This window comes from Filicampus tigris, chromosome 16, assembly GCF_054856515.1.
Source record: "Filicampus tigris isolate MCC_2025a chromosome 16, RoL_Ftig_1.0, whole genome shotgun sequence".
Lineage (NCBI taxonomy): Eukaryota > Metazoa > Chordata > Actinopteri > Syngnathiformes > Syngnathidae > Filicampus > Filicampus tigris.
Window position 1 is genome coordinate 3118311 of NC_141232.1, and position 16124 is coordinate 3134434.

At 47.7% G+C, this 16124-nt stretch overlaps 1 protein-coding gene across 6 annotated transcripts in view; it reads right to left on the reverse strand.

Annotated features, from left to right (window-relative positions):
* The window catches only part of LOC147134099 (RNA binding protein fox-1 homolog 3-like), a 246791-nt gene that overhangs the window by 38048 nt on the left and 192619 nt on the right, over window positions 1-16124 (reverse strand). For all 6 annotated transcript variants that reach the window (XM_086054989.1, XM_086054991.1, XM_086054990.1 and 3 more), the window contains one exon: window positions 359-664. In XM_086054989.1, the coding sequence (XP_085911115.1) occupies window positions 359-664 (306 nt within the window). The remainder of the gene's footprint in view (window positions 1-358; window positions 665-16124) is intronic.

Sequence of the window (16124 nt, forward strand, 5' to 3'; positions counted from 1 at the left end):
GCAACTGTCTCTACGGAGGACCTTATCATACGTGACAATTCATAATGCTAACAGCGCTTTTATTTTGTGTGATTGACTTTTTTGTCCCGTCCCCAAAAAACCGCTGCAGTGAATCAGTGAGTGTAGGTCTTCATTTATGTTTTACGTCAGTCAAACTGATCTGGAGCTAGTTCAGAATTCAAATGTGAGCTCGCAGCACAAAGCAAAATCAACGGGTCATGCGACCACTTCAGTTTCTTAGTACGTTCCTCGTACCACATTAACGCCCCGACGCAGGTCAAATGTCAACTGGAAGGAAAAAGCAAGTGTGAAGAATGACGCGGTTAACGGTTGAGAAAGAAGAGTGAAAGGTGTTTACTTGCTGGCGGCCCGCGGAGAAGAGTGTTTGCAGGTGCTGAGCGACACTGACCGGTGCGGACGCGGGGGCGGCGATGCTGGGCGTGCTGCTGTCGGCGCCCGGCGCCGGCTCGCTGTGCGTGGGCGTGGGCGTGTACAGCGTCATGGCGTGCTCGGCCACGCGGCTCTGCCCGCTGTAGTCGGGCGTGGGGAGCGGGTGCGGCGCGGCAAACTCGGCGGGGATGCCGTTCTGTGGGGGCGGGGGGTACTGGGCCGCGGTGTAGGGCTGGGTCATGGCGTCCGGGGGGTTGGCGGCCTCTTGGTTACCCTGGTAGACAGATACAGAAAAACAAACAAAATCGAGTTAGAGCAGTGTTTCCCAACCTTTGACTCAAGCGACACACATTTGAGCCGCAAGTTTAATACCAATCTCGTATCTCAGTTTACTTGTACTCTACCACCCCATCAGTGAAGCGTGGCCAGGTGGGCATGTGTAGCTGCCAGTGGACCTGGTTCCCTTGTTCTTTATCGATGATGTTATTGCTGGCAAATTAGCAGGTTGGACTCAAGCAATCTGATATCAGCTCATATTCAGCATCAAAACACATTGGGCCGCAATGACCCTCAAGCATACTGTGGAAGCAACCATAGAGTTATTGAAGGCAAAGTCGCGGAATGGTGTGCAATCCAGTCCTAATCAAATCCAGCATCTGGTGATGGTGAGACATTCCAGACTTATCTCATGATTTTTGGTCCCTTAAAAAGTTGGGGGGAACCTGCTGTCATTCCTACACTGTTGACCTGATTTGGATGTAAAGCCCCTCAAATTGAAGCTGAAAGTCTGCAGTTAACAAGGAAAACAGGAAGCGCTGGCCATTTGGCACATTTTTCGCTGCTCTCGGCTTTCGTTGTTCACTTCCTACTACGACTTTCTACCATAAGCAGCCTGTAATTTATCGCGATCACTAATCGCGATCATTCTGCATAATTGCCCCGCCCGAGCGAGGTCTCCACTAAATTTCAAGTCAAGTCATACCATGGGTTCAGCAAGTCAGATGTAAAGCCCTCCAATCTTGCTCTGAACAAAGACACATTATTTGTCGTAAATAAATAATAATTTTCTGACCAATTAAATGGAATTGGATCATTCCCTGCGGCGGTTGGGAATCACTGAGTTAGAAGAGATCAAAGTGGCTGCCATTAGAGACGTGCCAACGCGACCGCAGGGCATCACGGGGGCGGCGCCCCGCGCACCGACGCAACAGCAGCCGTCACGGCGCATCAGGCCTGCCGTTAGCGAGCGCCTTGATCAGCGCTAATGAACACGGAGGATGTTGTAGATCACACAGTCCCCAAAGGACCACAACCCCCCCCCCCCCCCGCCTTCCGAGTCCACGGCGATCATTACAAAGCACCGGAAGAAGGAGAGGACGATCAATTCATTGATCGTCCTCTTCTGATAATTACAAACTTTGACCTCGGTGCCACAGCTGATTCGTCTCCCGATGGCACTTTACTACCTGGAATATGTCACTCACTGACTGAATGTCGACAAACCAATCACAGACTTTGTTTATAATTGTATGGTGCAGTAAGGGTCAGCAACAGGAATCTAAAGTATCTTTGATCGTATATTTGAGCTCATCATAGGTGTAATGGTGGAATCAACAAATCAGGATGTTGCCGATTCCCAAAGAGCTGATTCGAACAGTTGTTGCGGCTTCCCGCATTCAGATAAATGATCTCTCTCCCTGTCCTCCTTGGTACCATAAACATGACAGTGAGTTGGTCAAATGATGGCCAGTACGAAAGCGGCTACGAGTTCTCCCGCTGGACTGCATGACTGTCCTACATTCCTCTGATAGTTGTCATTGACTTCACGCAACACAAATGTGAAGTATTTGTCAGAAACAGTCCTCATAAATTGAGGAAATGAGTTTCAAGAACATCCGAATTATTTTCAATTGGTCATTCATTTGACAACAGAAATTCGTAATAGATGAATGCAACGACAAGAATGTCACGGCACTTTTGCATTAGCATTTTTGCTTTTGCATTTGAACAATTTCTTCTTGTACATTTTACTGTCCGACAACTGCTTCCAATTTGTTTTGCGTGGAGTGCACCGCCAGTGAACTGCAATTCCAGTATTCCTCTGATTACTTGGTTTCGATGTGAAGCAGCTCTCAGAAACCGCGCTCATGAAATGAAAAATACTCTCCTGTGAATCACTGAACTAATATTTAGTTGTAAAAGCACTGTTGCCGACTTCTGCTTCACAACTGTGTTGAATGGAGTCCTCCACCCTGAGAAACCTCATTCCAGTTCAAATGCATGATGTTCCCGATGCTAACACGTCGACACTCAGCAGTGCTGGGGAAAGGGAGTGTATTTTGGGAGGGCTTCGCCTCGAATCGGGAGGCATCTTGGAGTTGTTAAAGTCGCTAGTAGTCTAGCGCGGACGCCGCCGATCGCAGCAGATGGACTGAGGTCGAGTTTTGCAAGTGCGCTTTAAGAGCCGACAAACAAGCAGACTCCAGACGAACATCATCTACAAACATGCGGCCCGGCTCCCTGGTGCAACGCCATGATGAGCCGCGCCGCTAATGCACTCGCGTGCCGCTTAACTGTTAGCGGGCGTGCCGTCGTTGCCGTTAGCGCGTGTGCTAACGAGCTGCCGAAGCGGACTTCCAACTGTGCGAAGGTGGAACAATAACGGTGGATTCCAATAACAAGCAGACGCAATTTAAAGAAAGGCGCGCCGGACGTAACTCTTTGGGCTAAGCGCGAAAAAGGCAGGCGAGCAGCTTTATGACGGCAGGGAAACAATAACGGGAGAAGTTGGCCTGCTTTACAAGGCGAGTGGGGACGGCGAGGCGGGAGATAAACCTGTTTTATTCCTCGCTGCAGCCCGGCCAGTCGGGGAAGGTGCGTTAGTTTTAATGAGCGCGCGGAGGAACGCTGCGCTGTAAATGTAGTGGAAATAATTTCACGCAGACATGTCGGCAAACAAAAGGCAGTTGGAAAAAAAAAGCCCGCATTCGGCCAATTAAGGCGGTGCTCCATTATGGAAATGAAAGGAGGGAAGCCTTGAGAGGTTGAAGCTGCCATGCAGCCTGGCCCCACCTTCACACCACCCTTCCTACCCCTCTCTCTTAATGCAGGAACTTTTTTTTTTTTTTTTTTTTTTTAATCTACCCCTGCGCTCTACTTTGCCGCTCCCTCCAGTCACGGCGTTATATAACACGCCTTCCTCGTTTAAAGGAGGCTCTTGATGTCGGCAAATTTCCCGGCTTGTTCTTTTCTTCAAGCACAAAAGTGGTCGGAAAAAAGGCCATCCGGCTCCGCTGGTCTGACAGCTGCTGGATTTTAAAGCAGCCTCATCATCATCCTCATCAACAACAATAAAGAGAGCCAAGAAACAAAAAGCTCAGCAGCGCAAAAAACGAGAAAAACATCCCATATGCAAGTGCTGCCGGTCTACAAACGGATGCACGCTCACGCCAAGGCAAGAAACACATGGTCAAGGGAAGCCACCCGCCGAAAGGACAGACAGAATCAAAGACATACCATTCGAGGCCCATGACATCTGCAGCACCCTTAAAACCATAGAAAAATGCGACCGGGATCTGAATAAAAGCGTGACCCGTGTACCACGGACAAGACATCTTGAGGGCGGTGCACACGGCGGAAGGACGACTATCAATCTGTAGTATCCCCTTGGTGAGGTAAAATAATTGTCAAGGTCTAGGACATGCTGAAAGGACCATTTCTCACAGTTAGGCTGCTATAGAAGCGGAGGAAGTCCAGAGACTGGGGACCGTGGGCTTTCCCCACAAGCTGGAGGTTGCCGTGGTATCAGAGGCAGGAGCATCACACCCTTGCGGGTGTGTTTCAACATCAGCACTTTTCCCGCTGTTTTCGTTATCCCCTTGATGCCTTGACGCCTTGTCCTCAAGTACAAAACATTATAGTACGGCCCCTCGCATCCCACACACTTTTGCATAGTTTGTTTCGCAGCCGATTAGAGGTGGGATGATCACTGTGTCGAAGGGAGCAGCAGAAGATTTTAACGCCTGGCACTCACGTCTGCTGTGCTGAAAGCAATTAGCAGTCCGACAACCATTTTATCCATCGCACCAGACATGGCACTGATGTATTCGAATTATCTGAATGCGGGATTCCGAATCGACTGTGTGAAAGTGCACTCAGACGTGATCCGATCCTGCCAGGCTGGTTGCTTTGTGAGAGGCACAAAGACAGGCGGATAAATCTTGGATCCGATCTGACGATTTCCCAGCAGCTTCCTACCTTTGTTCACCATGTAAACTGTGACGAATTTGCATTTAGTTTGATTTACTTAAAACCTGGTTAAAACCTGGTTGTGCTAATGGCAACAAGCAAGATATAAGGAATGAGACCCATGACTTCTTACTTACTTAATCGGTCACTAAAACTCACAGACAAGACAGGAAGGCGACACCGACTTTGCAGTTTCAGCTCACCGATAGTTGATCAAGCATGAAGCTTCACATTGGCATGCGTTTAATTGAGAAGACCAATTAACATACGACAAAGAAAAGGCTACGACAAGTACAGCTACTGCGTAAGCGAGATTGTATGACTTCATTTATGAGTATCTTAACCCAATTAATTGCTCGACTCCACCTGCTTAAACCTTAGTTGGGACTCCAAATTTTTGCCAAAGTAACTTGCGTGGAACTTAAGATTTAAAACTTACGACTCGGCTGACTTGCACATACAGTATGTGTCTTACTCCCACATCTGGGCTGTTTCATCATTAATCGTCGCGAGCTGTGCGTGTTCGAGCAAACCAGCGACTGGTGTGAGATGGGGACTGAAAATAAACATGTGTGCTGACAGAATGTCTGGGATGGCCTTGGGCGGCAGCTTTCTTTTGATTCGGACCCGCCGAGCGAAAACAACAATTGGAGGAGGAGGAAGAAGAGGAGGAGGAACGCCACTCAAGCAGCTCGGCAGCGACTCTTTAAGAGGGCAGCGAGGCGAAAGTGGCGAGGATGGAAAAAAAAAAAAAGGGCTCGTTAGCTAAACACAAAGTAGGCGCAGGCTCTCGTGTGATCTTGGCTGTCCTCTGATGTACGTGACAAACGAGTCATCCGACTGGAAGAAGTAGAAGGAGGCCGGTGGAATCGGACATGGGGGAATTTGCGCTCATTCTCTCAGTTGTCCAGATAATCGAGAGCGCTGAAAATGATAGCGGCGCATCTCCTTCTGTATTGCTGCTTGCAAAGCCACAACTAGGCGGAACTGAACAGCGGACAAATTACAAGTAGGCGACTGACCAACTCCCCCGCTTCAGGGAGAAATCCATTTGAGAAACGAGTAAACTGAGTTCACAATTCGGTCAGGAAATGAATTGAACTCGGAATTGGTTCAGCTTGTTGGCAGCGCGCTAGATCTTGCTAGGTAGCCCATTGCATTCGTAGGTAAACAAGTTGCAGACGATAGGCAACTCAAAATGAAGTTGTAGAAACATCCACACCAACACCACTAAATTGTTGAGCCTTGGAGACACGCATTGCACTTGGAAACCCGCCACCATCCCTCCGTCTGTCCTCCGAGGCCCACCGCACCGACACGGCCTCCAATATGAGCAAGTGTAGCTTTTATCGATCTCGGACGACCGGCAGCGCCGACCGGCATTGCCTCGGCAAGCGGTCGGTGTCAAATTGGATTGGGAAGTGTCACTTAAGGAGATGACTTCCCAAGTGAACTTTTTTGTTCTTAGCAAGAGCCACCACACAGGTCAGGCGGGCCTCGGGAGCGACTTGCGTCAAAGTGCCGCCGGCCGCTAACCCCCGGGTGTCTGCGCTAAAGGCTCGTCTATCTCTGCAGGTGCGAGCGCTTGGCCGCCCGCCAGCCATCGGTGATCCTCTTTAGAGGCGTCGGGAGGCCAAGAGGAGACGAGCGGCGCAAATAGAGAAGCTCTTAGGAGGAACTCATATCGGCAGAGTGCTGCTCTGACTCATGCGTGCGGCGGCGGGTCAGCGGCGAGGCGAAATACAGCGGGCGACTAATTGCGCCGCTTTGGATCCGGAGGGAAATCACTCAAATGGGAGCGCGCTGATCAATCTGCGCTGCTGCGGCAGGGGGGAAGGAGGGAGGGAGGGAGGGAGGGAGGCAGGGAGGGCGGCTGCTGATGGAGTGGGCAGCTTTATGGCTCTGGCTCCGCATTTCTCAGCAGAGCTTCTTTTGCCTGCTGTGCAGGAAGTGCTGCCGCAGATCGCATCTAATTCACGCAGATCTACGCCTGTGCTTAATGGCCGAACCGGCCTGCACCAGCAAAGTGTTTCAGCAAGAACTTGAGTTTTGTGGACGCTCTGGTTTTTCGTCAGATACGCAGTCAGAATTTGTCAGGGAAGTGAGGCGGGTTTGATCGGTTGTTTGCCGAGACTTTTTTTTGACCGTAAGGTGGGGTCGGTTTTGTCAGGTGGTTTATCGAATCTCAGGTGCGGTCTGTGGGGACTCCAACCTCACTCGAACCCTAGTTGTTCCATTCCAAAGCTTTCTTTGCACATCTGCAAAATGGTTGTGTTAGGGGCAGCCTCGCCTCGGATGTGGTCCACGGTGGATCATACTGGCTCCAACGGAACTCAACCCCTAGTCGTTTACCTCTGCGTGTCCAAAACTGCCATGCCGATAATCGCAGCTTGATGGAGCGGACAGCTTTGCATCTATTTCACGCAAATCTAGACCTTTATTTAGCAGTCAGGCTCACATGCACCAGGAAAGTGTTGTTACCAGAACTTTTTTTTTCTAATGGGTACAGTGTGAGATTTTTTCATTCGGGGAGGGTAGTGTCTGATCAGTTGTTCAAACAAATTTCGTGGTGGGTCTGTCGGGCGGTGGACAGAGGATTGATTGCCCGGCACAAAGTTGTTGACAGGGTGGATATCTAATCTCGTAATGGGGGCTTGGATGTGGTCCGTGGGGGCTCCCACGGAACCTGAAGCTTGATTGTTGGCGTCCCAAGTGTTGTCTCCAAACCGCTCAGGCCAAAAAGCACAGGACAAAGGAACAGGCAGATTTACCGCTCCGCAGACTGCATATGCAGCGAGGCTGGCATGAGCCAGCAAACTGTGAGCGTTGCGGGGTTTTGGGGTTTCATCAGAATTTGTCGATGGTGTAAGGGGGATGCAATCGATATTTGTCCAAGTTTTTTTCCCGCAGGGTGGTGGGTGAATCTGTCAGGTGTTGGAGACGGGTGGTTGTCAACCAGAACATAAAGGGGTACAGTGTACGGTACATTTCAAAGCACGCATGGAATAATTTCTGCCACCTGAATCTGACACCCGAGTATGTCCTAAAATGTACATTGTGACTGGGGCTCGGGCACCTTTGGTGGGGGATCCCCATTGGCTCTTACCAGGGTTGTTTCCCTTCAAAGTGTCGTTTTCTTTGTAAGCCCCAACCTGCCAGGCCGAGCGTGCGGTTGACGCAACGCAGTGCAATTCCGACTGCGAGAAAGCATCTTTTTGTTTTGCGCGGCTAATTGTTGCAGCAAAGAGTCAGTGGCAGATTTCCACAGGCAGGCAAGCGGCATTCATTCCGTCTCAAATAAAGATGCTCTGGCCCGTTGTAATTAGGCAGGCCGCGTGATCCTACCGCAACTCGCCCCCTGATAGTCACCAGAGGCGGTGGCTAATTACTAACACCGCCGTTCCAAGGTGAGCCGGGACTTGAGTGGTAGTAAACAACAACAGAACACCTCAGGCGGAGGCTCTCCCTCCTCCCCCCCCCACCCGCCAATTACAGCCCGGCGGGAAAGTGAGACGCGCAGAAAAAAAACCAATTTGATGCAAATTCACAGCAGCGAGGAAGGCGCGAGGCTTCCGGCGAGCGTTCACGCTCAGAGGAGGAGCCCGTTATTGTTTGGTCTCACATTTCCTGCCTTCGAAAAAAAAGTCCCGTCTTTCCATTTTCCACCTCATTTGTGTAGAAATCAATTCACGAGAAGAAACGCCGCCTGTCTTTTCAGTCAATTTAGGCCGCCGCGTGCCCCGCCGCCGCCCTTCTCCGCGGGGCTTAATCGTTTTCACATGTCACACGCGCTCCATCCCCTCTAACCTGATTTGTCCTCGTTATGGCGAGCACTTATTTGCACGCCGGCCTTGGACTGAGAGGTATTAGAAAGAGTTCATTTTCTCCCGTCCCTTGCTGATTTCTTCATTACATGGCTCACACGGAGACGCGAGAGGCGCTCTTAGCGACGGGCTCTCGCCGATTAATAAAGACCGGATCACTTTGAACCCGCGTGACACACGTAATGAAGGCCCGGTGCATCACGGGGGCGGAGGGGTTGGGAGTGGTGCATAATGAAATGAAACAAATACGCAAATAAGGCTGCCGACCTTGTGAGAAAGCCATCAGTTCCACGCCATCGGACCGCTGCAGCCCGAAGAGCCGATAATTGTCTCTTTTGTTGCGTAGCGTATATTTACATCTGGGACTAATTAGCGCAGAGCCGGTGTCAATGTCTCAGCCAACATGCAGCTTGTTGTTTTTATTATTATTATTAGACACAATGCAGCTTGCTGTCACGCTGAGAATCTTTTATTTACATTTTGAAAAACAAAAAATTACTTATGCGCTTGTGGGAAAACGGCTCAAGATCAAGAACAGACCAAGATAATTTCTCCTTTTATATTAGACTTGAACTCATCAAAGTTTTACATTGCATTACACGGCAAAAAAAGCTTCACAATTTAGCGCCACCTAGGATAGGATGTCTCGATACCTGCGTCTGATTAGGGCTCATTTGGGCAAATTGTCTGCTAGGAGTTCGTCAAGCACATGACCTGGATTGTGACCGAAATAGCTACTTTTAAAACAAAATGGATGACTTCCACTTCAATTTCGGGCATGGATCCTTGGGACATTTTTTGGTGTGTCCTGCTACGATAGACACGTTCACACAATTTTGTGTTATCAGAGAAACTGGTGTCATGGGATGATTCGGAACTTTCCAGGGGATACTACGAAAGGAATTTGCACTTAACTGGCTGCTTCCAAGCGTCTGATTGTCATGCTACCATCAGAGTCATTATTTTGGCATTTAGGGAAGATTATGTTGGAAAACGCTTCAATTCAATTCAATTCAATTCAATTCAATCATTTTCACCAGGATACACAAGTTGGGGCCCCGAAAAGGTCATTGTAAAGATATTACCCCATAAAATGCTGTGGAAAATCAGAAATATGGGCATCACCCACTACTGACGATCCGTAATTTGGCTAATAATAAAGCTATTGCTTCGCCTTGCGGGATTCCTGACATGACATTCTGTGACCGCTACGTCAATCAAATGAGGGCGACGCCCCCATCCCACCCAGCCACCCGACATGGCCAAGGTGGGCATCCAGGATGAAGAACAGGTGCGACGATTCATCATTCCTAACTGTTGCGAGATGGGCGGTGTTTTCTCTCCTTGCGCTATCCGAAGCGCATCTAATCAGATCTTAATTCCACTTATGAAGATCGGGGAGATAACTTTTGATTCATCACGATGGTTTAATCACCGTCGCTGCGCTGTCTCCCGCCCGCCCGTCTTCCTCTTGTTTCCACCTCGAGCCGAGAGATGGACGGGAAAGACGGGGAGAAGATATTAACAATATTAATGACCCGTGGTCCTCGTCTCCTTAATGAGAAGGGTTATTAACCGTGATTATCCGTGATGGAGCGCCGGTAATTCCCTGAAAGCTCGGGGAAAACTGGCCCGTAAATCGCCCCGTCTTGACGATCTGATGGCGCGGGAAGAGGCGGGAGAGCGAGATGAGACGCCGGAAGGATGCGGAGGAGGAGGAAGCGAGCGCGTCAACCAAACTCTGGCGGCTAACGAGCGAGCTAACGCAATGACACTGTTGGAATGCTGAGGCGGCACTCCTGCACGCCCACTCACCGACGCTGCAATTACAGGAAGGAGGAGAGGGATGGCTGAGTCGATGGAGTGGAGAGGGACGGGCTGTCTGCTGAGTCAAACCCTTGTCCTGTCCTGTCCCATCTGCTATTTATCATGTCCATACCACAAACTAGTTGCTCTACTGTTCTGTCCTGTTTGCTACTCTGCGTCCTTACCACAGCCAATGGTAGCATTGCCTAGTTGACTAACTCTGTCCAATCCTGTCTTGTCCACTGCTTGTCATGTCCCCATCCCAAACTGGTAGCACAACTGGCTCACTCCCACTGCCCTGTCCTGTTCCTGTCCTATTCACTACCTGGAAGGGCTTTCTGGTGACTCATACATGCGTGGGTACCCCAGTCCTGTCGTATCCTTTTCCTATTCCCTACTTGAGGCAATCCTGCCTGGCTCTCTACCTTAGTCCTGTCTCTACCTTAGTCCTGTCCCTCCCAGTTTTGTCCTGACCTATTTGGTACTCATCACATCTCCACCACACAACAGTATTACTGACTATCTCTCTCTCTTAGTAGGCCTGTCCTGCCCCATCCCATTTGTAATTCTTCACATCCCTATGAAAATTTGGAAGCACTGCCTCACTACCCCTGTATTGTCTTGTCCAATCCTGACCCATCCTGTCCTATTCGCTACTCCTCATTTCCCTACCAAACCCTGCCTGGCTCACCACCCCAGTCCTGTTCTGTCCTGTCCTGTCGTATTTGCTAGTGGATGTGTCCCGACCACACTAGCGTTGCCTTGCTCACTTGACCAGTCTTGTCTTATCCTATTTGCTACTAAATACCTCGCAGGGTGTAGCACTGCCTGACTCACTATATCCCTGTCCTGTCCCATCCTCTGTTGTCATCATTTCCAAATATTGTCATGCCATTACTGTTTCTGAGGAAGGAACACAGGAAGCCGGTGCGTAAAAGTCAGGCGCAGCAAGACGAACGACTCCCGACTGGAAGTTACGGCGGCGATGATGCTAACGGGCCCATTCGCTCGTTAGACGGTGGCGTTAAAAGCATCTTTGGGAGTTTAGGCACCTCCCGCCTCCTCCCCTTCCTCCCTCTACTGCGTTTTTTGAGATGACACTGTATCACGGCAACACCTGCCGGGCCCATTCCAGATAATAATCCCGTTCCGACATGCCGCCGCAGCGCTCACAGCGGCCAAATTGGATTGTTTGCATTAGCGGCCCGCTGAGCGCAGCTCGCTTGCTTTCTCGCTTGTTTTCTGGCTCTCTCTGTCCCTCTCTCTCTCTCGCTGTGCTGCTCTCTCACTCTCTTGCCTTGGGGGCTTTATTAGATTCAAGCGCTCCTTCATAAACAAGCGCTCCTTGTGGCAAAAAGGGTAAACAAGAAAAGAGGAATCAGCTAAATGCGGACAGGCCGGCGCTTTGTGGACACACTCCATTTATTTCCTCCAATCAAAGGCCTTTAATTGGATTGAGGGCCGGCACCTGCTTTACACGCCGTCGAGCACGCCGTTGATGTGTGTGTGTGCGTGTTGGTGTGTGTGTGTAATGGGAGGGGTTAAGGGCATGTCTCACGCTGCCTCCATTTTTTTACTGTGATCAATTTCAGATCAATAACGGGATTCGTCAGCCCCTCTGCGGGGTTTCAAATGAATATTTTACACTTGAAGATATTTTTTCTTAAGTTCAATGTTCCAAAGGTTTAAAACACAGATGCAATAAACAGCCTTGTTAGATTTTCTTTGGAAAACTGCAATCACTATAAAATGTTTTATACGTATTTTATAGAGTGTAGTCTACATAAAATATGGCAACATTTAGTAGTGGTATTCAGTGAAGCAGAGGTCTTAAATCTGATCAAAGCGGTCGTCTTAAAAAGTCTACAATTTGGCTTCTTGAAATATGCACACACTGCAATATTTTATGCAAACGCTTATGCCGAACAGCAATTAATGCATTTTATTTATTTTTGTAATTGCTTTACTGAGTTCAATTACATTTAGACAAAACCACTGCGTATGCACTTTAAAATTTATTAATTCATTATTTTGTTATTTTAGGCAGAGTATTTCCTATTATTTTAACATGGTGTTTTTTTTTTTTGTTTTTTTTAAATAAACGTTAAAAACATAATGTGGAAAAGAAACCTGTAGATACCCTGGAATATTTTGCATGAACTCCCTAAGACAATATTTTTTAGTCTAGTTGTTTATACCTTGAAGACTACCTAGAATATTTTAGAGCATTTAAAGTATTTATAATACTAAAAATAAAATTGAAATATTTAGTACAAAAAAAATGTTTCTTCTTCATTTTCGACTGTAGCATTCTCGCGCTGCTTTAGTTTTCCATCACTTGTGAGATGAGCATAAACCTGCAGTCCACTCCGGAATACAAATGCCCAGCAGGTGGATAATAGCAAATGATAAAAAAATGGAGCGTGGCCACCGCACACAAAAGCGCACAGCGATACAAAGGTGCGAGATGCATCATGGTGCTTCTTGACAGCGCCTTTAGGACGGTGCCAAGGCGGGAGGGGGCAGGGAGGCCCAACACAGTAAATAAAAATACAATTTCCTCCAGTGACACGGCCATTCTGCTGCAAGCCGTGCTCTAATTATTCCCGGCACTTTGAGCGATAGCTCCGCATCGGCTTCACGTGACACGTGCGCTTGCCCGATGAGCTTCTAACCAGCTGGCTGGCCGACCCCCTAAGAGAGTCCTCGCCCAAACGTCGCCATGACAACCGGCTCCGCATCAGCCCGACTACGTCTCTAGAACATTGCGAAGTCATCAAACTGTTTGCATTCAAAAATGCAGGCATTATTTGAGCTTTTTTTTCTCCAGGGGGGGTTGAAAGGTCAGCTGAACAACTGTTTTCAACGTTTAATACAGCACCTTTTATAAGACAAAAGCGTATTCCTCCTTGTTGAAAAGGTCAAGGAATCAGCCAAAACCAAAGCAAGAACTAGTAATGAATTGGGCAAGAACCAAGCAGTGTGTTTGTGTAAAAAAAAAAAGCACTGTACCCCAAAACAGCAGGCAATTGCTGTCTCTCTAGTGAGACAGCCCTCAACCAACTACTGTACAAGCTGGACTCATTAAAAAGACATGAGGTGACGGCCATTCACAAAGCAGCAGAAGAGAAGGAGCAGTATATTAAATATGGTCGGACCTAAAAACACTCTACTAATAAAGTGACAAAAACTAAAATAATATAGTTTAGATGGATAGTTTAAGAAATAATTGTTGTTTTTTTTTACATCTGGTTGTGAGATGCGAGGATAAAGTGTACTTTCAATTTAAAGTCGGCACCTGATTTGTGTATGTAAATAGTTATAATGAATGAATGCTTTAACATGGTAATAGTCAGTTTGAGTATTGAGTAAAATAAAATATCTAAAAACCTGCAGATACACTTGAAGATAAATATTTTAATTTGCACTTTAAAAAAATTCTCTTTAGCTTCTTTAACAAAAAAGTTTTATTTCAATGTACCCCCCCATCCAAAAAAAACCAAAAACATAACTAAAATAAAATGATATTGATGGAATAATATTCAATTAATGTATGTGTCTCCTGCATTTGGAGTTGTCACCCGAGCAGAAAAAGGTGCCTTTGAAAGACGCTTTTGAAAGAACCTAATGGAGTCCCCGCGCGGGCCGAGCGCATCCATCACATCCAACGGCAATCTCTGGAAAGGTCACGACCGCTCGCAAAGAAAGCAAGCCTGGCTTGGACAAACCTTCCCCACGGGGGCCAAAAATCTCGAGCGTCTCTCTTGATTGGCTCTTCATGGCCACTCGTCCGACAACAAAGTCACCTATCGCTTTGTCAACTACGTCAGGACGCGAGTCAACCAGCAGAGCCAGTCGAAAATGTTGAGAAACCGTCGAAAGCAGTTGAAAACCGCATCAACAAAGAGTCAGGAATGACACCGATAAACATGACGGATCCAAGCTAAGAAACAAGTCAAAAACTGTGCGACGAGACACAACAAGAAGCAAGTTCAAACTCGCCATAAAAAACAAGTTGAGTGTGTCAAGTCAAAAACCCATCCAAAAAAATAGTCAAGAGCCACCTCAAAAAAACATACAAAAGAAAGAAAAAAGAAAACGAGTCAAGAATGAAATTCAAACCACTTAGCAAACAAGTCAACAACTTGGGCGTCTTTCTAACCTTTCTTCCTTCTCCCTGTCTTTTTTCCTGACTGCCGTCATTCTTCCGCCCTGCCGTTCTTCCACCCTGACTTAAATCCTTCATTTGCCTTCCTATATTGACTTCCTACCTTTTTCCTACCTCGTGCCTTCCTTCCTTTTGTCCTTCTTGCCTCCCTTCTTTCTGCCCTCAAATCCAGTAGGTCTCTGAGGTGCTGCAGACTTGTATAAATAAGTGGAGCCCGGGTTTCAAAGCAAACATGGGGAAGCGGCATTTAGCTGTGATGCTGCACGCAAATGGAATAAGCTGCCAACAGAAGTGAAGTTAGTCCCAATTGTAAATTGCCAAATCGAGGTTAAAAACTTCCTTCATATCTTCCTTCCTTCCTTCTGTTCTCCTTCGTTTGGTTTCCGTGTCGCTAACGAGCGCGGCACCGGCGACAAGCTGCGTGCGACGAGTGAGCGGGCCAAAATGAGTGTCTGTGAAGCAACTGCGTGACCCCCATCATTTGTCACACAACCACTGACCTGTGAATATTGCATTACGGCAAAGGCGCAGGCTCATAGCAGGGGGGGGGGGGGGGGGCGGTTTGTTGATGTCTCAAGTCGGAGAGGGAAGCCGGGGGTCGACCTTTCTGTCACGCAGACATATTCCATGACAGGGATTATCCAAGTCAAATATTGCGCTACATGTGATTTGTTTTGTCAAATCAAAATGTTCAATATTGACTGAATAATATAGAATTTGCAAAAAGCGGTCGTTGGTGTTTTTATGTTGTTGTTTTTTTGCGGGCGGACCGACGGAATGCAAGGACACTTTAAAAGGACGAGGAGGACGGGGTCAGAGGATCATTTTCATGAATAATGACGGAGGGACAAGGACAGAAGGGTACCCAGGTCGCGGACAGAGAACGGACTGGCAAAAAAGGGTCAAGTGCCCAGCTCTGACGATTATTATTATTGTTATCAAAAACGCAGACTTGGGTCAGGGGCAGCTGTTTATAATGTTTTACTTAGTAATAAAAAATAATGAGGTCGTTTTGGCTGGAGTTATTGAATTAAAAAAAAAGAAAAAAAACGTAATTGTTGTAATTTTATTTCATTTTTTGTATTATTGGAAACACTTACAGTAAATGAGTAATTTTGGCAGGATCTTTCTATCTGTTTAATTTTGATTTATAAAACATTTACAAATGCACTCATTTTGGATGGATGAAAGTAGTTTGTATTTATTCAAATTATTTAAATGAAAGTATTGTAAACAAATGCAAAAAAAAAAAAAAAAAGAGGCCGTTTGGTGTGGAGCTATTCTCTTTCGGCCCGGCGTGACTTCGGTCTGACGTGGCGGGGCGGTAGAGCGGGAGAAAGAGAAGACGAGCAAAGTGAGAGAAAATCAATCCTTGGCCAAGTCTGATGGATGGGCAGAGTTTTGGACAATTTCACGCGGAGAGCGACCTAAGCAGAGATGACAGCGGCCATATTGCCCGTCGCAGATTGATACCTGCATTAGAGGCATCAGGCCAGATCAAGGCGGCCGCCGCAGTAAATACGCAGCCGTGACCACTTAACGCCGCGCAAATCCCAGCCCGACGCACTTTTTACCCAACCGGATGGGATAATTGAGTCAATTAGAAGCGGCGTAATCCGCCGGAGGGATCTTCAATCAAGGTTTTGGCCCAGGTCTTAAGGATGGAAAGAAAAAGAAGCCAGAGATTG